A 27,072-nucleotide genomic window follows, 5' to 3' on the forward strand; every position below is an offset into this window, starting at 1 on the left:
CTTTAAGTGCTGGTTGTTGCAAACCTGTGGACCACCCAGGCCCCCTTTGCAGGCTTTGAAAGGCGAGAAGAATTGGAAGTGACCCCGTTTGAACACAATTTCCTTTCCCTGTTCGGTGTGTGGAAGACACTGAATATCCAACCACTGGACCTAGTGGGGGGGAAAATTCCACCTGCCAGTCACCAAGGCATGTTGACTCTCCTTCACAAAGTCAGCAGCAGCTGACCACATTTTCAAGATGGTCATGTCATCGGTAAAAACCTTCAGGTGTCTTTCTTTTTGTCATGTCTGTATTTCTTGAAAAGCTTTCCAAAAAATGAATTGTAGTTTAAATTCATCTGAGCTTCATCTATTTTACATAAAACCCTGTAGGCTTGTGCTTCTCAGATCTTGACGTGCACACAGGGATCTGGTGATCTTGTTAAAACGCAGTCTGATGGGTGGCAGGGACTGTCTAAGATCCTGCTGTCCACTAACAAGCTCCACACATTTTCGGTAGCAAGATCATGGAAAATCCTTGACAACCCCAATCCGAAATCCCTAAATGGCACTGCAGTAACCCCTTAATTTTCGTAAACAAGGCTGTTTTGTGCATTTGTTTTTAGGGGGACAGATAATTGCTGTGTGTGAAATACTGTTCTAAACTCTGTGTGTTGTACAAAGAACGGAAACTTCCCTCCACATGTGAGCCATGTACTCTTTTAAATTAGATATCTCGTGCCAAAACCCATCCTTCTTTCCCCCCGGCAAGTCTTAGGGTACTGAATTTTTTTTAAAGATTTTATTTATTCATGAGAAACACAGGAGAGAGAGAGGCGAGTCACAGGCAGAGGGAGAAGCAGGCTTCCTGTAGGGAGCCGACATGGGACTCATCCCGGGTCTTCAGGATCAGGCCCTGGGCTGAAGGAGGCGCTAAACCGCTGCCCCCCCCCCCCCAGCTGCCCTAGGGTGCTGAATTTTAAGAGCTAATTCGTTACATGATGGCAGGGTTAGAAAGGGTTAGAAATCACGTTGACCGTCTCCCCCATCCCCCCTGATGCGCAGACATCACTGGGAACTCCAGGGAGGAAGGCCAGAGCAAGGCACAAAGTTGGCCAGGCTGCAGTGCCAGCTCTCTGCACCCTGCCTCCACCCCCCACCCTAGACCCCCAAACCAGTTTTGATTGGTTTCCCTTGTGGGGAACTTGCTGGAACCACGAATTCATCCTGATGTTTAAGGCCTGTTGTCAAGCACAACAGGGTTATTTTCAAAAACTAAACGGTTTCTGGTGATCTTACACGAGCCACAGAATGTGAAAGTAGTCATTTTTATAAAGTGCCTGAAAAAATCTAGTAATTATTGTTCCAAACAAGCCGCTCTTTCTCTTCAGTCTGTCTGACATGGAAAGAAAAAGAAAATCCTTTCCAAGTGAGCAGTCTTTTAGGGAGCACGGCTAGCCCTGGGCTGGCCTTGGGTCAGCAAGGACAGAGGACCCCTGCGTTTTCCTACAGATGCATCTTGTCCTGGGGGCAAAAACACCCCTCAAAGCAGCCGTCTCTGGTGGGAAAATAGGTTTACATTTGAGGGGCTCTGTGTCTTACGGTTTTAAGGGACAGTGGTGGGCATGAAGGTGAATTTTTTTTTCTTACATCTAAACAGTACATGAAATATGACTGTAATCTCTTACTGAGCTCATGGAAAAACTCAAGTCATCGAATGTTAGTTTTACAGATGAGGGAAGTTTTACAGAGAGATTACCTGACTCGCTCCAAAGACCATAAATCTTGCTGCAGGGAGAGCTGGGCCGGGAAGGCAGGGCTCCCGGGCGCTCACATACCAGAGGCTTCTTCCCTGAAACGGAGATGTAGCCAGTGCTCGGGCCCCAGGGGAGATTTCAAGCCTGAGCCTGGTCTCCTTGAGGACTTCCTCGTGTCCTGTGCCAAGCAGTCATGTTGAAACAGAGAAATGTTCGGCTTGAAATTAATTAAATGATCATTTTCACATGATTGCTTCTATAGCTGCTATTCAGTGACTTCTATTATATAGAACAATTAACCGGGGAGAAGTAAGCAACTCATATTTATTGGCCACTCTACTTGAGCTCTGTTATGTAATCTAACCTAAAGTCCTGTGAGGTAGGTTTTATTATCATCTCTATGAGAGAAGTAGCTACTGAAGCTCACAGGAGTGTAACAACTTGCCCAAGGCCACGCAGTTTATAAGTAGGAGGACTGGGATTTGCACTCGGGCCACCTGCCCCCAGAGCCTGGCCTCCACATCTCTGCTCTACCAATGCCATTACTCGGGCAAGGCCGGCTCTCTACCCGGGGGACTCTGGTGTGGGGACCCCACCTTTGCTTGAAAGGTGAGCCACCAGACAAAATTGCCAAGGGCTACTTCCTTCCTTTCCTTCCCAGAAATTTCCTATTGTTTCTTACCCTGCCCTTTTTGTCAAAGCCACCCCAAATTTCTAAAGGAGTCCAGCTCAGACGACAATCCATGGAGGCTGCTGTGTTGCTCAGACCTCAGCCCCGTGAACCCAGCCTTCCCAGCCGGTGATCCAAGCAGCCATCCAGACTGACTCACTGAGTGGGGTCTTTGCCAAATGACACCTCTCTCTGCGTGACCCCTGGCTGAGCAGAAAGTCAGCTGGTAGGATTTTTTGATGTGGAAATCATCAAAACAGTTCTTCCTATCCTGTTCTCTGGCTTTTCTCCCCAGAGGCTCCAGGAAAAAAGGAGATGATAATCAACTCCATGCTGAGGCAAAGAACTCACAGATCAAGTGGAGCTAAATCCCAGGGACCCGAACCCAGAATTTAAAAGGACCAGGAGAGACATTCTCCTCTCTCAGAAAGTTGTTTTTGGGGAAGTTCATCTATTCCAGACTGAGGTACATGCTTGACAGTGCTCACCGGCGAGCCAACCAGAGGCTAGATAGAACCCGCTCAGTGATGGGATCCAGCTGGAAACCTCTGCCCCAGCTGGCCATGACGGTGGCTCTCTGGAATCCCCACTCCACGGGCCTCCCTTCAGGGCTCCTTCTCTGCCTGCCCCTCAGCCTGTCAGACAGATCCTCCCCAGGCTTGGAACCTGCTTCCTCCTCTCCCCTCCCCCCCATTTTTTCTCCTTCTCTTGCCCCACTACCTGCTACTGTGGTGACTCAAGTCTGCGTCTCCAGTCCTCACGCCTGCCCTGGACCTCTCCACCTGGAAAGGCAGGGGGCTCAGCAGGCGTGATGTGAACACACCCAGAGTCATGCCATACTCCCCACTGGCACCCCGACGTGCACCATCCTGCATCCAGTCATCCCAGCTACAAGCCTCCGTTGCTTCTCACTGGCCCCCTCACTCCCTCACCCCCTATTGCCCATGGGGTGTCCAAGTCTAGTCAATGCTACCCTGAAATCTCCCTGACACCTGTCCTCTCCTCTCTACTCTTCCCTCCCCTCAAGTCAGGCCCCAGTAGCTTTGACTCCCTTAGTACTCGGCCCCATCCCCTCAGCTGCTCTGCTCCACGCCTCTCCCTTCACCCCCACTCTGATTACCCCACTCTCTCTTTCTTCTTCCTTTCCATCAGCCTTCTAACACGTCCAAGCCTCTCATGATTTTGTCTTCCCCTGGCCCCCACCCCGACTCTCCCCTTCGCTTCCCAGACAAGATTCTTGAAAGAATCCTTTATACTCTGTACTTGGGTCTCCACACAGACACACACACCACCACCGCCACCACCACCCCCGCCCCCAGGCTCTCCGTCAAACCACCACAGGCTGCCTTCGGCCATCCTGCTGCCCACAGCCAAATCCCCAGGGGCTCTCTGCCACACAGCAGGCCTGGTGGATCTGTCATGTGTGCAGCATTGCTGCTAGCAGCCTCTCCTTGAGGGCACCCTCCCCACTGCCAGCTCTGCTCCCCATCTCCTTCTGCTCCCCCATCAGCTGTGTCACTTGCTTTGCGGCTGCTCTGTGTCTGTCAGGGCCCATCCCTCACCTCCTGCTCTGTCTGTCCTCCCCAAGAGTTCGTGCACTCCCACAGTGTCAGCTTCATGTATGCCCAGGTGACTCCCACATGTGAATCTCCACCCCATCCCTCCTGGAGAGCCACATCCTATATCTGGCTGCCTGTGGGACACTCCACCTGGATGAATCACAAGCACACCAAACTCTACTTACCCTCTCTGGCAAACCTGCAACCCCGTCCGTGTCCCTTATTGTAAAAATGGTGTCACCACCCACCAAGATGCCCATGCCAAGAGCCCCTAAGTCATTGTGCCTCCTCCTTCTCCCCTCCTTGGGTACAGCATCCAAGTTCTGCTGCTACTTCCTACACACTCCTCAAATTGGCTCACTTTTCTCAATGCCCACTTCCACCCCACATATGGCCCTCCTCCTAGTCACCTGACCTTCGGGGGTCCTGCCTTGCTGGGCTGTATCTGAGCATCTCTTAGCCTGTTCCTGACACTGATGCCGTCACTTGTCTGCTTTTCCATCACCAACAGGACTCTGCGACACCTCTTCCAGCCTCCTCTATCCTTGACTCCACCTCCCCATTCTTCATCTAGATGTCATTCACTAGGCCCTCACTGTCTCCCCATGGCTACCAGATGGTGATTAATAGGAGCTTGGGTGAATAGCAAGGGCCCTCCCACGTGACTATTTGCTGAGGTGCTCCGAGCTCCTCCAGGGCAGGACTCTTGCCCCTTCCGTCTCTTTGCAGCACCAGGCACAGAGTGCTGCAGAGAGGTTCAGGCAGAGAACGAGTGTGCACCAGGTGAGGGACCCCCCCCTCCTGCCGGGTTCCCAGGGGAGCTTAGCGTCCAACAAAGCCGGTCGCACTTATTTCTGGCTTCTGTCGATGATCAATCGATGGATCCACCCTAAGGTTTACTCCCGAGTTAGCCGGCCGGGTGAGGTTCCGACACGCGGAGGCCAGCGCGGAGGGAGGGCGGCGGGCGTCCGCAGGGCCCGCGCCCCGCGCCCCCGGAGCTTTGCAGCGAGGATGAGGAGGGTGTGTGGGCTGCGGGAGCGGAGGCCTGGGGGAGCGAGGCGTGCGGAGCCCCCGCCGCCAGCCCCCCCACCCCGCGGGAGGGCCGGGGCGGAGGAGGGGGAGAGCGCGGCAGGGAGCGGCGCGCGGGTGCGGCGCAGCCCAGGGGGGCCGGGCGGGGCGGGGCGGGGCGGGGCGGGGGGCGCGGGCCGCCGGGCTTCCCCGCCCCTCGCGGCCGCCGCCTACTTAACCGGGCCCGCGGCGGCGGCGCTCTCACTCGCCCAGGTCCCGGCCGGCCGCTCCATGGCGCTCCTCGTGCGGCTGCTGCCCGTCGCCCTGGCGCTGGCCCTGGGCCCCGCCGCCACCCTGGGGGGCCCCGCCAGGTCGCCGTACCAGCTGGTGCTGCAGCACAGCCGGCTCCGGGGCCGCCAGCACGGGTAAGCGGCCGCCGCGCGGGGGTGGCGCGGGCCGGGCGGGCCCCGGGACGGAGCGCGGAGGCGAAGGCGGCGGCGCGGGGGCGCGGGGGCGCGGGGGCGCGGGGGCGCGGGCGGAGGGCAAGCCCGGCGGGGGCTTCGCGGAGGACCCGCGCGACAGCCCAGCGGCCACTCTGCCCGCCCGGCCAAGAGCGCTGGGCGACCGGGGCTCTCGGCGTCAAGTCCCAGGAGGAGGGAAGGGGCTTGCGCTCTGCCCCAATAACGGTGCGGAGGTGGAGGTGGAGGTGGCGGGGGGAGAGGAAGCCCACCCCACAGGGCACAGACTCCGGCGGGGCCGGGTCCACACAGCCTGGCAGCCTCCAGGGGCCAGGCCCGGTCACCTGGCGGGGCCCCACGCCCACCACCTGGCCCCGGGCGGTGCTCCCAGGCACCGTTGGCCGTGTGGCCGCTCCTCCCCTGCCAGGTGAAGAGCAGAAGTCCCTGGGCCCCGCACACATCGTGCAGACTGGGAAACTGAGTCCGGAGAGGACACATCGCTTTCCTACAGCCCTGCAGGATGCGCCGGAGCCCCGATTGGAACCTGCCTTAAAACGAAAGCTGGGGTTATAAATGTGGGATATTATCGTTGCAGACGCTGACAGTGTGTTGGCTTCAGGAGGCAAACCCAGGCAGACGTGGGCCCAGACCCGGGCGGGCAGGGATGGGTGATATCTCTGCATCCCTAACTGAGCCATCCTGCTCCACACTTAACCAGGCTTGGCCATAGCTTCCAGCCTACCTGGTTGCACCAACTCTTTTTCACAACTAGGTAAAACTCTTATGTGGATAAAGTCACGTGGTGGCCCACATGCCACTGGGCCTTAGCAGGAGTTCAGATGCTATTGGATCTGGCATTCCAACCCAGTAGGGCCCAGACTGCCACATGACTGGCAGAGGTATACTCAGGTTAAAACCCACTTTGGGGGTGACTAGAGTTGATTTCAGAGGCCTTGCAAAGTCTTGGCTCTGTGCCCTGAGGAGGACTCCAGGGGTAGGTGCAGGCTGGCCCTCACAGGGAGCTGTCATCCTTGTTCCCTCTGCCTGTGGCCTTGTATATGGGTTCACTTGGCCTGTCTGCTGCCCAGGGCTGCAGGGAGGGGGATTTCTGCAGAGAGGAATCAAGTGGGGTGAGCCACAGCCTTGGTGTCCTCCTGGAAAGACTAGAGCACCAGGGCATGCCCAGGGGTCTTTAGGAAAGGGGAGAATCATCTTGGATTTAGGCTGTGTGTGCAGAAGGCTGAGGGGCCAGCTCAGAAAGTTGAGGGGCAGATGAGGCCTAAAAGTCAAAATGTGTGCCGTTGACATTCTCACTGTCTGTGCCCAGCTCAGCTCTGTCCTCCTGCCTTTCTTGCCAAAGAAGCATATTCAGCTTGGGTGCCGCAATCTGCTTGGGAGGTTTCTGTTCCCTCCATATCTTAGCCACTAAGTCAGGAGACGATCCGGATAGCACGCCCTGCAGCACTGTCACGCAGAATGGTGTCTCTGTGCACACTAGAGTGAAGTTTCCCCGAAGGTGTTGACAGGGTTCCACCAAGAATCGTCTCTACGGAAAACCTCCTTCCCTTCGGAGCTCAGAAGAGACACCGACCACCTGGAAAATACTACCTTTTTTTTTGCAAAGCAAGTGTTCTTCATTATGCATTTCAGATATTAGATTAACTTCCTCTGCACCCCTCCTCCCCCGGCCTCTGCAGGCTGATCCTGTTGTTTCACTTCTTGGGGTGCAGTTGGAAAGGCCTGTAGAGATCTGCGATGGGCAGGATGGTCTGAGAGGCCACCCATGCACCATCCGCATGCCTGGTAAAGTGCGGGTGTGCAGGCAGATGACCTGTGACAAAATGGTTGCAGGTACGGTTGCCTTTACTGTGATCTAACTGTCCCTGAAAGTGCCACAAGAGTGCCTGGCCTTGTACATGGGTGTGGCACCCTGGGGAAAATGCATGACATTGTTCAAGACCCAGTCTTTCCATCAGAGAGAGGAGTGGTGAAAAAGGAAGGAAAAAAAAAAATCTCTGCTTTTTTAAGGCCACGCAGTAGGCTCCAAGACCTGAAGGAGAACTAGCAAGCCTGCCTTGCTCCTGCACAGCACTCTCTGGCCCCAGCCCCGGTTTGCTTAAATCTTCACCACGACACAGGAGATCTGTTGTTCGAGCTCCCATTTCACAGACGGAGAAACTACAGCTTGGTGGGGTGGAGTGACTGAGTTCCAGCACAGGGAGCTCTTGGGAGGGTAGAGACTGTGATGTGGTCTCCTGACTCCCCGCTGTATCCATGTTGCTCTAGAGAAAGGTTAAAAAATACTGACAGAGAAATAAAAGTGCATTTGCACTTCAGATTGTCGACATTTAGAACTGGACTGGATTTCCTGAAGCACTTGATTTTCAAATCCAAGTTGGACAGTGGAGCTGTTGTGCCAGAGGCAGGAGGCCCAGAAATGGCTAGGTCATTTCGATTAAACTTCAGCCTGGATTTCCTGTGGATGCAGCCCACCCCTCCCACCCTGCGGGGAGAGCGACCCCCCCCCCCCCCCGCCTGCGCCCCTGTCTCAAAGGGCTGGGGCAGTGGAAACTCACTCCACGGAGGAATGTTGGAGCCACATCCACAAGAGACTTACTGAAGATTCGCCAACCGCCTACGGAAAGTTGCAGGGAATTCATCGACAGTAATTGTTTCCTGCTTGACCACATAGAAGGAAGGAGATTGTACAGCAATAAACAGTACCTAGGGCTGCAGTGTGGCCAGTGGGGACTCTCTGAGGGTTATTTGGGGACAGCCGTAACCTGTGAATCCCAGGCAGCAGACAGAGGAACAAAGTGGCTTTGGTTAGAATCCTCTGGAGGCTGTGGGCACCTGGTCAGACCCAGTTAGGACTAAGGGGACATGGGCTTACCTCTCTGCTGGCCTGGGGTTTGCACCTTTAACCTCCCTTGCCTTCTGCTTTTTCCATCGACTCACTGACCTATAGTGCGCCTCCCTGATTCACTCACCTTTGCCTCCTGAGCCACAAACTGGACAAGAGGTGCCATCCACGTGGTAGAGGAGAGAGGGCAGGGAAGCAAAGGGTCCGCACACCCTCCTCCCCAATAACCCAACTCTGAGTATTTGAGAACTGCCTACGTTCCTGCAGCCAGCACGATGGGGATGGTCGGTGCAGCTCTTGCCAAAGAACCTGTGTCTTCCCGGCAGCAAGTGATGATTACAGAGTACATTTTTAAAGTAACAGAGGGAGTGGTATGTAAAAGTGACATCTGAATTTCTTAGGACAAGGAGGTTCTGTGGAAGCCTCAGGCTCTTTGCCTTGCTGTCCCCTGGCTTGTGCTTGGGCAGATGAACTTCCCGCCTCAGGTCAGGAGGACCCCCTCCCAAATGTCACAACACAGCCACAGCTAGCTCCTCTCCCCACGGGCTCCTGATGAAGATCCTCCCACCACATGGCCTGAGCATGGTCTGGATCATGACTTGGGACGTTGATTAAAAAAAAAAAAAAAAAAACTGCATGGCTCCGGGATGGACGCTTCTCAGCAGAACCCTGAGCACTGCAGTCAGCTTCTCCAGACTTCCTGAGGAACTCCTCTGAGTGGGTGGTCCTGGGAGCAGCATTTTCAGCAAGGTCATTCCAAACTCTTTCTTCACCCTGACCCTGTGCTAGGACCCATCTGGAATGTAAAAGAAAACAAGGCAGGGAACCTCGTCCTTTGATGGATAATTGGAAAAAATAGAGATGCGTACTCTGAACAGTGTTGGATTCTGTTTGGTACCAAGCATCAAATAAGGGCCATATTGCAAGTGAGAGGTGCACAGAAGTGTGTCACCTGGGCACTGGAGGAGGCCTTCCTGGGGACAGCAGAATCAGGCTGGAGCCTAAGTAGTCAAAGAATGAGAGTCCAGCGGGAGAGTGCTTCCTAATGAGGTCCTGACTATGGTCACCATGGTTGTGTTCAGAGCCAAGCCCCTGGCCTAGGAACGCAGAGCATGTCTATGTGGAGCCGCTGGGGGTGCTGGGTCCAGGCCTTGGCCTCCCCTCTGGACAGTGGGGCTGGCTATGTGCTCCAGGGTGCTGGGTCAGAGCCTTTGGACATTTTGGTTCCGTGGGGCTTGGAGGTACTGAGAAAGGCTGGGAGCTTCTCTCAAAGCTGCCTTGCTTCACAACCATATGACTTAGACTAGTTTTACAACCTGTAATATGTGATCTTAAAATTTTAAGATGCTTTTATCTGTGCGTACCAAGTATCTGTGTCAAAGAAGGATAATTAGGTGAAATTATGTCAGTGTGTGAGATACACTTGGCCAGAATTAAATTTGGTAGGAGACTTGCAGGGGCACTGGAAATTGATTGAGACAGTATCTACCCCTGAGCCACCCAGCAAAACCAACACTGAGATGACTGTCCCTTCTCCATATCTGGAACATTCTAATAATCTGGGAGGGCCCACGTGGTGGGAAGAACATGGTAGTGGGGCAGACATGCTGCTCATTTTGCCAACACCACCGCTTTCATTTCAGCCCCAACGTGTGTGCCGTGCAGAAGCTCATTGGTACCAACAAGAAGTACTTCACCAACTGCAAGCAGTGGTACCAGAGGAAAATCTGTGGCAAATCCACGTGAGTATCCATAACCACTCAAGACTACCAGCCACCAAAGTGGCCGCCCTGCATGTCTGGCGGCAGCGGGGCCCCTGGGCCTGGGCCGGCCTTCTGAAAGGTTAGCCTGCGTCAGGAGTCATGAAGATGCGTGTGCAAACGTGTCGGGGAACTGTTGCTGGGGAGTGGCCTTTTTAGCAAGCTGGCCGATTTGGGTTCGTATGTTTAAGGCTCCTGAAAGGACCTGGATGTATTTTTCATGGCTGATGGGGGATTATAAGAAGCATGAAATATGGAGTGTGCCTTGGGGTGGGGGTGGGGTGTGGATGCTTCTCCATGCTCACCAAGTGGTACAAAGCCGGTGGAGATGCTCCCGGCCTGGATCTCTAGGCAAGAAGGCCCATGGATGAACTTACACACCACTCCTGCTCTGCTGCCATGAGGTAAACATCCCCCAAAAGACTGGGTACCTAGGAATATGTGTGTTATGAGGCAGCAAAGCATAGGCTCAAGACTCCCCCATTCCAAGGCTGGCTCTGCCACTTACCTGGGCAGGTTGCTGCACAGCCGTAGCCCTCAATTGCCTCATCTGTTGGATGGGAGTAACTAAGGACTCCCTTACGGGTCATCACGAGGACGTACAGTGATGGAGATGCGAAGCTGAATAGGGTGCCTTGCACTAATAAGTGCTGTTATTGTGGATCTAAGCCCTGCAGGCAGAAGTGAGAGTGCCAGTGGCGTAGGGACCATTGTGCTTATGAAAGGGCCTGTGGGTGCCTCTGGCAGCACCCGGGGAAGTGGCATTTGCCCCAGCTGCCTTGCTGCCTGTGGAAACAGGGTGGCATGTGTGTTCTAACAGAATTCCCCAGCAACCCAATCTGTTTTAGCACTACGAGTCAACAGCAGCTCTCAAGGCTGGCTCTGTGCTGCAGATGGGAAGAAGTGCTAATGAGAAGCCTCCTGAGCCACTTGTGAGGGCCTGACCTTCCTCTTGTCTGCAGAATAGGAAGATTAAGAGCCTCTAAGCTACTGTGTTGAACTCCTTCCCATGCTAGGGATTTTTAAATGTATTGCTAGGGACATTGCTTTTGAGTAGATCTGTCTTCCCACTTCATAGCCTGTTGGAGGAAGAAAAAGTGCTCGTTCCTTAAAATGGACCTAGAAAATAAATATCCCCACTTGCAATTATGATTGTCTTAGGCAATTATGGATCCTGGTATGAATCAAGAGAAATTGGGGGGACGCCTGGGTGACTCAGTGGTTGAGTGTCTGCCTTTGGCTCTGTCCTGGGACCAAGTCCTGCATCAGGCTCCTTGCTGAGAGCCTGCTTCTCTCTCTGCCTGTGTCTCTGCCTCTCTCTGTGTGTCTCTCATGAATAAACAAATAAAATCTTTAAAAAGAGAGAGGGAGAGAAATTGGGGTCATGGCAGAACTGGGGAGAGACCAGCAGCTCCCTGGGAGCTTGCGTAGGGCAGACCCATGACTGCTGGCTCCTGCTTGACCATACCCAGCCTCAAAGGTGAGGAGTGAGTGAGCTAATAGGACACAACTTCTGCATTCAGTGAATCAACACCCAGCAGTAGTTCTTGCTGCTGTGGACAAAAAGAGATTATGTGAATTCCATACCATACATTCTTCCTTGGTGTCCCCAGTTAAACAAATCAAAAAAAGTCTATAGTACTGTTTGATTTTTTTCCCCCATGTATGTGTATTATCTACTCAGTTAAACAGTTAATTAATTCCTTAATTAAGCATAGAACAAGGCTGCATATAACTGCTTCTCAGAAGATGACTGAAGAAGACCGGTACCAAGCAAACAGCTCTTCTCCATCCCAGAGCCTTTGGGTCTCAGGAGTTCCACATTTTTGTTAGTCTCAATTTCCCTAAAAAGTAAGACCGGCTTGTGATGTCAAGCTGGCAGTGGGGCGGCATTTGGGTGGCCTTATGTGGGGGCATTGGCCTGACCGGTTGACAGTAGCTTGGTAACGTTGCCTGGCTGTGCCCCAGCTGACACTGCTGTCAATGGTGAGTCATCTTGGCTCGCTGGTTCTTGGTACCTACACCCTTCTCCATCTGTGTGCCAGGACAGGGCACAGCCACGCAGCTGTGTGTTGGCAAGTGTTCTCAATGACCCATTCTTCCCTCTGGGCAGGCATAGCTCTGAGAGAGTGGTGATGTTGTGGTACAGCAGCCACAGTGGGCTGTGAGTGGGAAAGGGGTGTAGCGTGGGGTCACACAGCTCTCAGAGCCTAGTTGCAGATGCTGACAAGGGCTTATAAAGCCAGAAGGGGATGGTGTGCACATTCAACTCCTCCATGTGGCCATTGCTTTGGGCCACATCAAAAAGAGGAAATGAGGATAGGAAAATACAGGCTGATATAAAAGTGCACAATCCAGGACAAGAGGGTCCCTTCCTGGAACACCATGTGCAATGTCAGGAAGGTGGAGCTGACTTGGAAGAGGTCCAGAGGGCGCAGGGAGGGAAAGGGGAACTCATCCTCATTGTCAGGGAACTGAGATGGATTGGCCTTGCACCTCACTTATGGACAAGGACAGAAACCCATGAGAGAGCTGCCATCGGTTCCCCAGGGGTTCGGTGCCATAGATGGTCAGGAAGGGAGGAGGGGAAGGGCTGTGTTGGCTGGAGATGACATCAGCCTTGTGAAAATGGATCCCCAGGTACATTTATTTGGGTCTAGACCAGACTGGGAAATGGGGAGCATAGCTGTGGTTGGAGCAAACAGGACTGTCTCCACGTGGGGCCAGCTTGGGCAGTGAGAATTTTCTCAGCAAGACTCTAGGGAAGAGGCTGGAGCAGAGGTGTGTGTTAGGGTGCAGGGAGGCAAAGTATCACAGGGCAAGAGGCAGCACAGGTCACCTAGGAGAAGAAGCATTGAAATTTGAAAGGACACAAATGGCACCAAGCCCAGGGCTACAGGGTGAAGACTCTGCAGTGTCCAGTCACACAGAGACCCAGAGCCTGGAGCCATTTGTCTGCTTCTGTGAGGCCCTGGACTCCTGCTCCATGGAAGGAGGGAGGGGACCAGCCACACTCTGTACTCTGGCCGGAGGACACTACATTGTCTTCAGACAGTGGCTTTTCTGCAGTTTCAAGGAGAAAAGAACCTGAGTCTTTGGTGCCACTTGTCAAGCCTCCCATCTGGATTTTATTACAGGACGTGGTTACCAGTGGGCCCCTATTTAGCGATGTGAGTGGATTTTATTACTTGCAAATTCACATTAGCTTTTATTCCAGATCCTGAAGAGCACCAGAGTGCTACAATAGTTAATCAAACAAAGAGGGCTGGGGGTGAGAGGGAGACAGCATCCTACTCTGTGACTCCAGGCCCCAGTCTGATCAGTCACCATAAAAACTTTATGTGCAGCAGCTTGAGCGACGGTGCAGGAAATTGTGGTCAGGAAGCCCTGCTGCCTCCCAACAGGCCTCCTTTGTGTGAGCCCCACGAGGTGGAGGCCTACTTAGCAGCCAAGTCAGATCGGGGTTGAGATCATGGGGATGCAATAGTCCTAGCCCGAGCTCAGACGTCCTGCATGTGTGGCACAGGCGCCACCAGCGGGGGAGCCAGCAGGTAGGGCCGGTAGCTGTGCATTCCCCAAGCCTTGAAGTTGTTTCGTGAGCAACAGTACATTCCTGAGCTCAGCAGCCCTTCTGGAAAGCCGAGATGAGGTGGCAGGGCACACCCGTTTTCCTAGGAGCAAGCCTTGCTCTGTTCAAGGGCTGAGATATTAATTCTGCTTCTGCACTGCATTTAGGCTTGAAGATCCAGCCTTTACCGAAGGCAGCTGGGGTAGAGCTGGGCCTTTCCATCAGCTGGCACGGCTCTTTCCAGCAGGTTTTGTGCTGGCAGGACCCCCAGGGACGTCCGCTATGAAGCCAAAGAAGAACCCTCCTTTTCCTCCTTTCCTGTGTCCCACAACCTTGGTCCCTGAGGACAGAGAGAAACCAGCCGGGGATGCCAGGCTGTCCCCAGGCCCATAGCAGCACTTCCTTCCCTGTTTACATTCCTGTGCAGCCACGTGGGACCCCACGGATAAAGTCCTTCCAAACAACCGAGATTTGACATGTATCTTGCACCAGGGGTTCACCCAACACCTTTGTTGTACAGGATTTCCTGAAGGTTCTGTCCCACTCTGTAAATTCCAGGGAGGCGGCTTAGCTGACAGGGGATCGTGTTCTGGTGAGTATTTCCGTGACTCCTTGTGCCGTCTGGGGTAATGCCCCGTGGTGGGCAGAATAACGACCCCCTACAGGTGTCCACATCCTAATCCCTGAACCTGTAACTGAAGGAAAAAGAGCCTCTGCTGATACAATTAGGTTAAGGATCTTGGGAGGCGAAGATTATCCTGGGTTAACTGGTGAGCTCCGTGTGGTAATAAGGGTCCTTATGAGAGGGAGGCAGGAAGGCCAGAGCCAGAGGAGAGGAGGTTGGAGTGATGTGACCACAGCCTCCAGAAGCTGGAAAAGACAAGGAATACCTTCTCCCCCAGAGCCGCTAAAAGGAATACAGTCTTTGATTTTAGTCTCTTAAGGCCGCGCTCTGGGTCTGACATCCAGAATTGTAAGATGATAAATTTGTGTTGTTCTAACCACTGGATGTGGGATTATTTGTTACTGTAGCAATGGGAAACCCATGCAGGCCCCATCTGTTGCTTTCTGTAGGTGGTTTATGGGGGAATCGTGTTGTCACACTGTGATTTGATTGGTGAGCTCATGCAGGACGTTGCTTTCAGTAAAGTTACTAACCAAACTTCAATTCTCATTATACCTGGAGTTTTTCCAAAAAAGGCTCAACAACTGAGCACTTAGTATATATCAACCTCGGTGGCTCAGCGGTTGAGTGTCCACCTTTGGCTCAGGGCGTGATCCTGGAGTCCTGAGATCGAGTCCCACATTGGGCTCTCTGCATGGAGCCTGCTTCTCCCTCTGCCTGTGTCTCTGCCTCTCTCTGTGTCTCTCATGAATAAATAAGTAAAATCTTAAAAAACAAACAAAAAACCAACCCAGCAGCTGTTAGTTGCATGGGGAGATGCATAAGTGACCAGCCCTATAAGGCCTGAGTGAATCGCCCCACGTAGCTGTCTACAGCCCTAAATTCCCTGCCTGAGGGTCCCAGAGACAAGGTCTCCAGAGGGGCAGCAGAGGCCCTTCTGGCCCAGAGTCCCCAGCCTCCTCCCGGCTGCTCACCCCCATCTGGTGATCATTCTGTTCCCCGGCTGCAAGGGGACCCCCTGCTCAGATAAAGGGCATGGGAGCTGAGGAGACGTAGCCAGTGTCCAGGGGCCCCCAGAATGCCCTGGCACACTGCATACAAACGGATTGTCATCAAGTTCTTAAAGGCTCTGTCCTCCTCATGGCCAAGCCTGGCCCTGCTCAGCGGTGGGCCCTTTGGTGGAGGACATGGGGTTAACACGAGACCTTTTTCATCAAAAAGCTCAAGATTTTGATTTTCTAGTGGAGACTGAGGAAAGCTCGGCTGAGCTTCTGAGGTCGGGAGAACAGAAAAGGGGCCCCTGGGGGCCGGCAGTCCATGGGGATGGCTTCATGGCTAGACGACAGCAGGCTGCGCTTGCTCCGTGGTTCTGCTTGGAAATCATGACACGCTGAGTGGTTTACCTTCTGTCGCGGGAACCTGGCGCTCGGACTGCATCCCTTGCTCCACCTACTTCCAGCGTCTGGTTAGTCCTTAGACATTTACAGCCATGACAGCCGGCCAGGACCGCGGCGCGCGCTTGGAGGCAGCGATGGTTTTAACCCATTATATCAACTTCTTGGAAAATTGTTTTGGGGAAAGATATACCAGTGCTTCTGTCTGCATCTGATCATGAGTAACACTCTGGAGGGGACTGGCACAGAGCCTCCCAGCCACCTCTAGCCTTAAGGCCTTAGATTGACGCTCTTTGCCTTCTTTAAATGTCCTTGTAAGGGGCACCTGGGTGGCTCAGGGGTTGAGCATCTGCCTTCGGCTCAAGTCATGACCCCGGGGTCCTGGAATTGAGTCCCACATCGGGCTCCCCACAGGGCACCTGCTTCTCCCTCTGCCTGTATCTCTACCTCTCTCTGTCTCTCATGGATGAATAAATAATTGTGAATAAATACATAATCTAAATGCCTTTCTAAATTGGGCATTTAGATTTTTTTCTTCACCTTCTTCTTCACCTTCACCTTCTTCCTCAAATGGTTCTTCTGACCAGGGAGACTGGATCAAGAATATTAGTGTCTCACTGTCCTAGAGATACTCTTTTTCTGACTGAGGTTTTTACTTATTGGACTGTGTTAGGTCAAGGAGAAGCCAGGAGCCTCTCATCAGAGAGGTTTTCCCTGATGAGATTAGCTTCAGAAACCAGTAGATTGGTCCTCTCTACACAGGGAGGCCAAGGCACTGGGGAGATACAAATGGAGGCTCCTGTGGTTTCCATCTTTCCTACGTTCATCCTAGAGAGAAGGTACCAGATGCTCGACCCTGTAATGGCACCCAGCTCAACCCCCCACAGCATCTATTCTTTTCAGGGCGAAAGCCCAAGGAGAATGGCATGCTGGGCTGAGAACAGGCGCTGCTAGTCTGGAAAGGTTTGGTCAACACTGTCTCAATGGGCTATCTTCTCAATCTGTAATTTCCAGCTGCTCTCTGCTTCTCTGGGGCCACACAGGGCAGCTGTGAGAATAGCTGGTATTATAGGGACAGTCGGGAGTAGGGAAACTGCTAGCAGAGGAAGCATCTCAGCCCAGAAAGCTGCCAGGCTGGAGATGAGAGGCATGACTCACACCTGCATGCTTAGAGACGGCCAAGGATGTCAGACTGTTGCAGCAGGAAGGCAGAAGAGGGAAAGGCCAGCAGGGCAGGAGGATGAAAAGAAAGCTTCCTGGCAGAGCCTTGTTCATGTAACCAGGAAAAAGCCTTCAGCTGGTGGATCGACCTCTGGCAATGGCAGTGGGCCACCCATGTCCAGCCACCATGGGCCTCAGGTGCAGAGCCCACCTGGAAAGGCACAGTGGGTGCTGATGATGGGGGGGTCTGCATCACAGAGAGCACCTGTGTCCTCTCAGTGTCAGATCACTCTGCTTTCCCCCAATCTGTGCATCACCAAGAACAGTGGAGAAGGGATTAGACTTGACCAAATCCCAGGAAGTTCCCAGGTCTGTCCCTCCCCAGCTGTGGTCTGGCCCTGAGAGCCCTTGCAGCTTTCTGGTTCTCTCCGAAGTATTCTTCTCCACACTGAGACTTTTCTACTTATATCTGTCCTCCTCCCAGCCCCTCAGCCCCATTTCTCCCCATACGACCCTCCCACCCCATCCCCCAGTGAACATACAGGGACTAGGGAATTCACACTTGGGGAGTTAGCTTTCTCTGTCCTCAGTGGAATCCTGTTGAGGCCTCCTGAGCTGTGGAGCTCTCTCTTGTTTTTTTGAGATTGAACCTAAAAGCCAGCAGCCTGGAAGAAGAATTGTTGGCCAGCTCAGCTGAGGGGAGAGGGGGTCCAAGGCAGGGAGTGTGTAACACCCATATGCACGGGGGCCTCTGGGACAAGGAGAACTTTGAGAAGACCCATCCTCCAAGTGTGCTTCTCTAGTACCAGGGAGTGTCACCCAAGCACTTTTGGAAAGAAGCTAAGCTTTGGTGGACTTGACCTTAATCCTGCCTCTCCAACCTCAGCCACAGAGCCCTGGTGTTTATCAGATAGGCCCTGGGCATGTCCTGGATCTATGGCTATGGGCCTAAGGCTTGGAGCTCTCCCTAGGTTTAGCTGGGAGGAGCCGTCAGACACTCTCCTTTGAAAGACAGCTTCTCTGCCCACCAAGGAATAATCCTAGTGACTAGAACCATGAGTGTGAGATTAGAATGAATCTTGGAGATCGTCTCGTTTAGCCTCACCTCATTTCACAGATGAGGCAACTGAGGCCCTGAGAGAAAAGTGGACCTTCAAGGTCCCTTTCAAACCCTTTCGTTACTGATGGGTCACAAGCCAGGTCCCCTAATTCTAGAACTCTTCCTATGATACCATGTTGCCTTTGAAAAATTGTATATTGGTCAGATCTTACTTTTGCTGCAAAAGAAGACTTTAGTTTCCAAAACGAAAATTGTGGGTCAGTCAAAAGGCAAGTTCTGAATCCATTTAGTCCTTAAAAGTAGAGACCTTATGGGAATGGGGATGAAAGGTTAGAAGGGAGTAGGATGGGGGGAAGGCTGGAGAGTAGGAGGACGAAGTGGATAGGAGGATAGAGGGAGCAGGGCAAAGAGGGATGTGTCTGACTTGTCAAACTCCTTAGCCATTTCTGGGGGGACCCACTTCTGGCAAAGTGATTCTTGTAGCTGGAGAATCCTAGCCAATCTGTCTCTGAAACACCCCCTGGACAAGAGACGAACTAGGCTTTGTCTTCTCATAATTCACCAGGGCTTCCCTGAAATGACTCCAACTGAATTAAAGGAGCAGAATGCCTGGGCACATTGAGAGCACCCTGCCCGACTCCAGAGCCCTGTTCCTTCCCCAGTCTGCCTGCCTGTCTTCCAGTGAGGTCATCCTGGGAGAGCCCCACAGTGGGCAGGTCTGTGGTAAAATTTGCTGCAGTTCAAGTCTGAGTTGTCTCCTATCCAGAAGGGTGAGTCCCTGGACAAGGAGAAAAGGGACAGGACACTGCATCTGGTCCCGAGGCTGTCAAAGGACGCAGGCTGGCCTTGCACAGGACTTGGGGAATAGATGAGAAGCAAGTCCCTCTTAGGTATAAGCTTTGAGACACAGACTTCCTTGCAACAGGATTTGAAATTCTGTCTTTTGGGCTTCCCCAGAATATTGGGTTAGCCGAGGCTGTGTATTTCAGACCTCCAGAGGACAGTAATTATTCCATCATAGGCTGGCCTGAGTTGAGAGCAGAGAAAGTTTTAAGTTTTTCTGCCAAATGATTTCAGAGTTTAAAACTGTATAAGTGCCAGTCTCCTTTTCATCCAGATGCCAAGGAATCTCACAGACTGGTGGTATCAGTTGCCTCTTGGAAGGACGATGGGATGGTTGAGGGATGGGGTTGGATGGGGAAGACTGTGCGATATAATCCTTTGCACATTTTCATTTTGAAACCATATAAATGTTGTTATTGATTAAGATTTTGTTTTCAATTTAAAGAAATGGGGAAAGAGGGGAGCTTTGTTTTTATTTTAATTTTAGAAGTTGTAAAGTTTGATTGTCAAGACCAGAAACCTTAATGGTCATCTATGTGCTGTCCCTCTTGGTTAGTGAGTCAGAGAGCTCGGTGAGCGTGAGAGATGGAATCTGGTGACCACTGAAGGATACACACATACGTTTTACAGACGGGACAACAGAGACCCAGGGAGGACGCAGGAGACCCTGGAGGCCCAGGGAGCAGAGGTCCCGGTTGGTTAGTGGCAGACTCAACCGGATCCAGGGCACCCCCTCCTGCTCCCTGCCGCCTCTCAAAAATGCTACTCAAAAATGCTAACCGTGGTGTTTGCCACATGTGGTGCTGGCGATACATTCCTGGTGGGTGTATTTTCTAATCCCCCTATGGAACCTGCTGGCACAGTCCCAGTGGGATTGCCATAGGGATGACAACCATTGGGAATGTTCTAGAAAGCTGAGGAGTGACAAGTTCCTTGCTCCAGAATGGTCCCCTCCGAGAGCAGGATGTCCTATGTCCTACTGTCATTTCCCTTCCTCTGTCTGTGGAGGCCCCTCTTCCTGATGACAGCGAGGAGGATGGATGCCCTGCCTGGCCCTCACGTGTGTGCCCCTCTCCCTGCAGAGTCATCAGCTATGAGTGCTGCCCCGGGTATGAGAAGGTGCCAGGAGAGAAGGGCTGTCCCGCAGGTGAGTAAGCTGGTCCAGCCCACTGGTGCAGACTGTAGGGGGAGGGAGGCGGGGAAGGAGGAGCCCAGTGGGAGAGGCCTTGGGGTCCATCCATGTGGGGGTCCAAGCGCCGGGGCTGCGTGGACATCCTCCGCTTGCTCTCTGGCTCCAGGCTTCAGGCGAGGGCCCGAGGGTGGAATCTGAGGACAGGGAGCTTCCTGCACTGCTCCTTCCTGTGCAAACTGACCTTCTGACGAGGCTGGTGGAGCAGACTCCGAGTCCAACTTGCCCAGGCTCGCCTCCCAGGCTGGGCTGCTGGCCTTGCTGCGTGGGCCTGGGCATGATTCCCACGGCACCCACATTTCTGCTCAGCTCTGTTGGAGAGCCGGCTGCCTGTGCCAGGCTTCCCCTCCTCCCTCCACTGGAACTCTGTCCTTTGGAGCCCACGGGGGGCGGGGGTAGGGGGTGGAGGGGGTGGCCCAAGCCTGGCAGGCTCACCCACCATCGGCCCAGGGAACCACGAATGGCCACAGGGCCAAGGTCTAGGTGGCACCTGTGAGTTCTTTCAGAGGCTTCCCTTCAGGCACATCCTCTGGGACTATGCAGAGGGGGTGTTTTAACTTTGAAATATTTGTTATTTATTCCTTGAGAATGTGGGACGAACTTAACTTAAAAGGAAGGGGCAGTTTGGTTGTTGCCAAGGTCACAAAGGGGTGTGGTTGGCAGGGTGGGGGCTTAGGTGGAAGGACAAGTGGGAATTAAGTGGTGGGGTGTGTGGAGAATGACCTTGGGGGAGAGCCCCCCACCCCCCACCCCCGTCAAGTCACGTGGGCCTTGAGCTCCCCATGGGAGGGGAAGGTCTCCTAAGCCTCAGGCCATTCTAGGGCTTTTAGGAAATGACATTTTATTGCTTATAAATATACAAAGAACCTGGAAGATTTGTAATGTTCTTTCATCCCAGTAGAGGCCATTAGGAAACCAGTTTCAACAACTAGATAAATCTGAAAGCCTCCTTTGTAACTAGGGTATCTATTTTGGGTGCACATTCCTGCTAGTATTTTGTAAATGTCTCTGAACGGGGGCGCAGGGGGTGGGGCCCAGTGGGTTAAGCGACTGCCTCTTGATTTTGGCTCAGGTCATGATCTCAGGCCATGAGACTGAGCCCCATGTCGGGCTCCTCACTTAGTGGGGCGTCCGCTTGAGATTCTCTCTCCCTCTGTCCCTCTACCTGCCCACACACTCTCTCTTCTCTCTAATAAATAAATAAATAAATCTTTAAATGTATGAACAGAAGCTTCATTTGGCTGCAGCTAAATTGATGAAAAATGACCAATTAGTAGAATCAGAGCGGGGAGGCATTTGACCTAGAGAGCTGTTGTAAGAAGGTTGAGATAAGGGGGCACCTGGGTGACTCAGTTAAGTGTCTGCCTTCAGCTCAGGTCATGATCCCAGGGTCCTGGGATGGACCCCTGCATCGGGATCCCTGCTCTCCCTCTGCTGCTCTCTCAGTTTGTGCTCTGTCTCTCTGTGTGTGTCAAATAAATAAATAGCACTTTAAAAAAAAAGAAGGAGAAGAAGAAGTATGTGACAAGCTTTAGGCTCACCAGCGATGGTCGTCCCTGGGCTTTCCCACACACACGTTCTACAGAGGCACCACGCATTCCGTGGACCAGGGAAGGTATGGGCAGGTGGGCGTGGGCTCCACAGATCCATCCCTCCTCTGTCCTCTGCCCCTGCAGCCCTGCCTCTCTCGAACCTTTACGAGACCCTGGGAGTCGTCGGATCAACCACCACTCAGCTGTACACAGACCGCACGGAGAAGCTGAGGCCTGAGATGGAAGGGCCCGGCAGCTTCACCATCTTTGCCCCCAGCAACGAGGCCTGGGCTTCCTTGCCAGCTGTGAGATGACTGCCTTACTTCTCAGAGGGGTGGCTGGTGGGCAGGAAGCATGACACTCTGTAGTGATTTCCTGCCATTGCAGGCAACTTTTTCCTTGCACCCTCAGACAAAGCCCAGGAAGTTGAGTTAATATATACCTTCACCAGGTTGTTTCCGATGCCCCATCTGTCCAACTGAGCAGACAGGCATTGGGGTTCACTGAAGAGGGGTCCTTGGTGAGATGGAGGCCTGGGGTCACCGGGGGTTCAGAAGCACCTTTCCCAGGGTAACAAGAAGCCACCATCTCTGGAATATGTGGTCCCCAGCACCCTAACTGCTGCCCTGGCCTTCCTTCTTAGGAAGTGCTGGACTCCCTGGTGAGCAACGTCAACATCGAGCTGCTCAATGCCCTTCGCTATCACATGGTGAACAGACGAGTCCTGACAGACGAGCTGAAACACGGCATGGCCCTCACCTCCATGTACCAGAATTCGGGCATCCAGATCCACCACTATCCCAATGGGGTATGTAGTCCCCTGGTTACACAGCACTGCCCTGTGTCCACACTGCGCCTGCTCCTGGTCTGCACATGGGGCTGGTTTCTGGGGTTTTGTTCTGCACATGGGGTACGCTGGAAGTATTCCCTGCCTCCTGCACCTGCTTCTCCTCAGACCCTCTAGTTTAGCTTCTGCACTGTGTCATTCCCCCCCTCCCTCCCCCACTGAGGCTTCGAGCCTGTGCCTCTGACATGCGAACTGCTCATTTCATCCTCCTTTCTTCTCTGGGCAGATTGTGACCGTGAACTGTGCCCGGCTGCTGAAAGCCGACCACCACGCAACCAACGGTGTGGTACACCTCATTGATAAGGTCATCTCCACCATCACCAACAACATCCAGCAGATCATTGAGATCGAAGACACCTTCGAAACCCTTCGGGTGAGGAACTGCCCTGGGAGGGGGCCTGGCCTGGGGACACACCACCTCTCAAAAGGGCCTCCTCCTGCGGGAGAAGCAGAGGATGGCTCTGTGTTCATGGGCATTTAGGGGATGTACAGCGAGTTTCTCCAAGTGCCTGTGAGCATGGAGGGTCCACTCGTCAAGACACTCAGCTAGACCACAGTGAACATTAGAATCCTCTGCTGGGAAATTCCCTCTGCCTGCCTTCTCCTTTTAAAGCTCTCCTTCCGTGGCTCCCCTGGAAAGTTCAGTGGTCCTCGGCTTGGGCTTAGAGCCCAAGGGCTGCCCGGGCCCATTCCACAGGTTCCAGAGTGTCCAGGAAGTGTCCAGGAAGGGACACTTCTTCCCAGGTGGCAGTTCCCATACACAGGACTAGAATGATGTCAGGCTTCATCATCTTCTGGACCACATGTCCCCACCAGGGGACCCCTGCTGCAGCCATACCCACATTTCCTTGGAGCCCAGACCAGCAGATAGGCCACCAGCATGGCCACGGGAGTCTAGGTCTAACTTCTGGCCTGGCTTCTGACTCTTCTGGGGCTGCGGAATCCTGCTCCCTCTGCCCTGCCCAGCAGGCATTTGTCTCAGAGCTGGACTGGCAGGCGGGCAGTGCTCTTGGCAGTGGCTGCTTGGAGGAAGTGAACACAGGCTGCGCCGTCAGGGGTTTTGCCCTGATTCAGGGAGAACTCCCTGACCACAAAGGCAGCCAGAGGGCCTGGGATGGTTCCTCCCCTGGAGATCTCCAACACAGAGACATAAACACCCCCGGGCTGGGCTGGCACTGAGGCGGCCTCAGCAAGTGGCTCTGCGGGGGACCCTGCTCCCTGAGCTCGTCCCCCACTGCTTTCCTTCTGGGTCACTCCTAGGTCAGGAGTCTGCAGGTAAATCGTGTCCCCGCAAAGTTGGTGGCACATCTTTTGATTCATTGTGGTTGCTCCCCACTGAGTTACCTCCTTTTACTGTTTAGGTTTGACAGACGTTCCCCCTGTACCTCCCTAATGCCCATCTTGCCTTCCATAGCACCTCCTCATTAACACCTGCTACGTCCTGGCTATTGTTCTGTGTGCCGGGGGCCTATGGGTGAATGAGACAGACAACTTTCTGTCCTCAGCGGCACTTTTGTTCTTCCTGGGGAGACAGACAAGATGCACATGAGGTGGTCATGGCCTGTGAGGGGCGGGGTGAAGTCAGTGAGTGGTGGGCAGAGGCCAGGTGGCCCTGGGTGGCCAGGGAAAGTCTCTCTGGAACCAGTGAACCAGTGACTTCTGACCTGAGCACTGAAGGATAAGAATGGCCAGTTAAATGAAATGCAGAGCGGTAAGAGCACTGCAGGCAGAGGGGAGAGCAAGAACCACAAGGAGGACGTGGGCAAGGCCAGGGGGCAGGCAGCGACACCATGAGAGGGGGAAGGGGATGCTGCAGGCAGGCAGGGGCAGACGGTGCAGGGCTGCAGACTGGCCGGAGGGGCCTAGCTCCATCCAACAGCAGTAGGAAGCCCTTTCTACTTTTAGAAGGTTCTCGGGCTGCTCTGTAGACATGGGTGATAGGATCCTTCCACTCCTGGAACTCACACAAGCAGTATGGCCAGGAGCTAGTTCAGTATAACGTGGAGGACAGCAAGTTGTGAAAACATGCACAACAGACTCCTTTCTGCCTGGGAGCGGTGCAGGGAGGGAGGGGTGGTGAGGGCGGCAGTTGCTACCTAGAGAAAGAAGATGGTAGGCAAGTCCTAATGAAGGCGTAGGAGTCAGAGAAGCAAAGAAAAGAGGAAGGGTAGAGGGAATGGCGGGTACCCCGCCTGGGGGTGGGAAGGTCAAAGGCACAGCAAGTAATTGAAAAGTGGCCTGAGTGGTAGGAGTGCAGGCCGGGCAAGGTTCCCGGAAGCCACGGTAAGAGGTGAGCTTTGGTTTGGCTCGCCATTTCATCTTGGGTTGGACAAAAGCCTGGAGCGCTTTGAGGGAGGGCTGGCAAGGCCGTGTGTGCCTCTTGTCTGCAGAGCATCCCAGAGCCTTCAGGGAGCACACCATCCCCTCCCCGCCCCGCAGGCTGCCGTGGCTGCATCTGGGCTCAACACCCTGCTTGAAGGTGATGGCCAGTTCACACTGCTGGCCCCTACCAATGAGGCCTTCGAGAAGATCCCTGCTGAAACCTTGAACAGGATCCTGGGTGACCCGGAAGCCCTAAGAGGTGAGCACCCCTCCACTCCTACTGCTGCCTCACTGGGGTGGCCAGCCTGAGCCCGAGGGCTGCTCTTGCATATGGTGAACATACTGCCTGCCATCCTGTCCCACTGCTCCCAGCTGGAGCTGGTTCTGCGGAGGCCAGAGCAGAGCCCTGGTCAGAGGGGCAAGTCGGGAACCCAACAGCCTTGTTCTAGTGAGGTGTGCTGAGAAGCAAGGTGGAGCTGGAGGCCCAAAGCAGACCCTGGCCAGACTCAGAAAGCGCTAAAGACTCGAATGATCAAAGCCTGAGCAAGGCTGCCATGTGGGCAGCAGCTTGGTGAGAGAAGGTGATGGCAGGTCCTGGCATCCTTGGAATGGAGCCATTGTGCTGACCCTGGAACTCTTCCTGTCCAGCCAGGGACTTCATGGATGATCCAAAATTATGATTAGAAATCAATTATAGTCCAATCTTGACTCTCCATAGCTGGGTCCTTCCATGCCTTGTCAGAGAGCCTCTGAGTTAGAGGTGCATGGGTTATGGCTGGAGGAAAGGGAAGGACCAAGCATGTGGAAGAGGGGAGGGAAGGGAAGGCCCAGCTTGGCCACTGAGCTGCTGCCCTGCTGACCCCTGCAGAGAGGACTAGGCCCCAGCTCCCCTGTGTACCCCAACCACACTGTTCCTCCCAAATATAACCCAGGGATGACTTCATTGCTTTTCAGTCTATTAAACTCACCTTCAGAATGTACAATCTAAAATACCTGCTGCATTTTGGATGCCCTATAAATGTAAAATGTTCTCCTTGCAGCCATGTGGGGCTGGCAGGGGCACATTTCTGAAAGCATAGATGGGGATCTGTTGTGTCGAAATGTCATGGCACCTCTGAGCCTGGCCTGTGGCAGGGACCAAGGCTACAAATGGTGCATGGTACAGACTTGTCCTCAAAGAAGTTGAAGCCTAGCTGGGATTAAAAACAGGTCATGGGAACTGAAGTGGTGAGGGCTATGGCATAAGTGCCCCCGGCAGGGAGCCTTGGGTGCATCTCAGCGTATTGAACTTTTTGTTTAGAGCTGTGGTCTCCCTGCAACCTGTTTTGTGCAGAGCACATTTTCATCTTTGTAGATATCAGAACTCTTACTGTAAGAAAAAACAGCTCTAATCTACCCCCTTGGCACAGCCCCCCAGCACCCCCTCACCCCCAGTAACCCGTTGGCTCTAAGCAAGGGCCCTCAGTACGGGGCTGTCCCTGGCAGGCTCAAAGGCAGAGGGACAGGAGTCCAGCCGGACAGGCTCAGCTGTTTCTACTGGGCTGGCAGACAGGCAAGAAGCAGCCCTGGGCTGGCGTGCTTTGTTTGAAGAGTGGCTTCCAGCCCTGGCCCGGGTCTCCCTCCCAGGGCCCACACGGGTCACCCTGACACCACCCAGCGTTCACTGTTCTTCCCTGAGAAGCTAAATCCCTGAGACCTCGTTCCCATGGTGGCCTGGCTGTCCTTTCCCTTCCTGCCAGCTGATTGGCCTTCGAGGCCCCTGCAGGAGCCTCCCTGCCTCTGCAGGCCTCCCGAGCTTCCTCTTGTCTGTGACAGTGCGGTTTTGGTTCTCACACTCAGCACAGATTGAAACTCGCCTCTGTGGTGAGAATGTACAACAAAGGGCCCCGGTGACGGTGGTAAGAGGCAGTCCGGGAACCTGCCCTTGCCTGCCTGGGCTCATGTCGCCCTGCTGCTCCTTACAGCTTCCGCAGGACCCCCAACCTCCGTCCTATCCCCAAAGACCACTTGGACGAGTAAATAAATGATTGTGTTTGTGATTTATGGGTGGGGCAAGTGGGGTGGCAAAGACCGTGTCTTATTGGTTGCCATCCCCAGGCCCGAAGAAAGATCCTGGCAACCAGTAGACCCTTGGGTGAAACTAACAAAAACAGATAAAATGTGCAAATAATTGCGAACTCTCATTTGCCACGGTTTCCATCTTTGCCTACCACATTTTACATTTTTCTAAAAATCACATACAAAGTCCCAGGGTAAACTTATTCTGAGGTTCAAGTACTATTAAGAGAATTCAACCTTAGGTTCAGGTACTAATAAGCTAGTCACCAACATTTGTTGGGTGTTTACTCCATGGTCGGACACCAGACTGGGCACTTTACACTCAGAGCTTCCTGTCCTCCTGACACTGTCCCCAGAAGGTGAGGGCCAGGCTTAGCTCCACCTGGGCAGGGGCTCCACGGCTGGTAAGTGGCCGAGCT

At 53.6% G+C, this 27,072-nt stretch overlaps 1 protein-coding gene across 1 annotated transcript in view; it reads left to right on the forward strand.

Annotated features, from left to right (window-relative positions):
* The first annotated feature begins 5,247 nt into the window (after window positions 1–5,247).
* Window positions 5,248–27,072, forward strand: part of TGFBI (transforming growth factor beta induced) — a 32,623-nt gene continuing 10,798 nt past the window's right edge. The window contains exons 1-7 of the mRNA XM_038552235.1: window positions 5,248–5,398; window positions 9,938–10,036; window positions 19,788–19,852; window positions 21,571–21,731; window positions 22,070–22,234; window positions 22,500–22,646; window positions 24,713–24,854. Coding sequence (XP_038408163.1) covers window positions 5,265–5,398; window positions 9,938–10,036; window positions 19,788–19,852; window positions 21,571–21,731; window positions 22,070–22,234; window positions 22,500–22,646; window positions 24,713–24,854 — 913 coding nt within the window. The 5' untranslated portion in view covers window positions 5,248–5,264. The remainder of the gene's footprint in view (window positions 5,399–9,937; window positions 10,037–19,787; window positions 19,853–21,570; window positions 21,732–22,069; window positions 22,235–22,499; window positions 22,647–24,712; window positions 24,855–27,072) is intronic.

This window comes from Canis lupus, chromosome 11 (assembly GCF_011100685.1).
Source record: "Canis lupus familiaris isolate Mischka breed German Shepherd chromosome 11, alternate assembly UU_Cfam_GSD_1.0, whole genome shotgun sequence".
NCBI classification, from domain to species: Eukaryota; Metazoa; Chordata; class Mammalia; order Carnivora; family Canidae; genus Canis; species Canis lupus.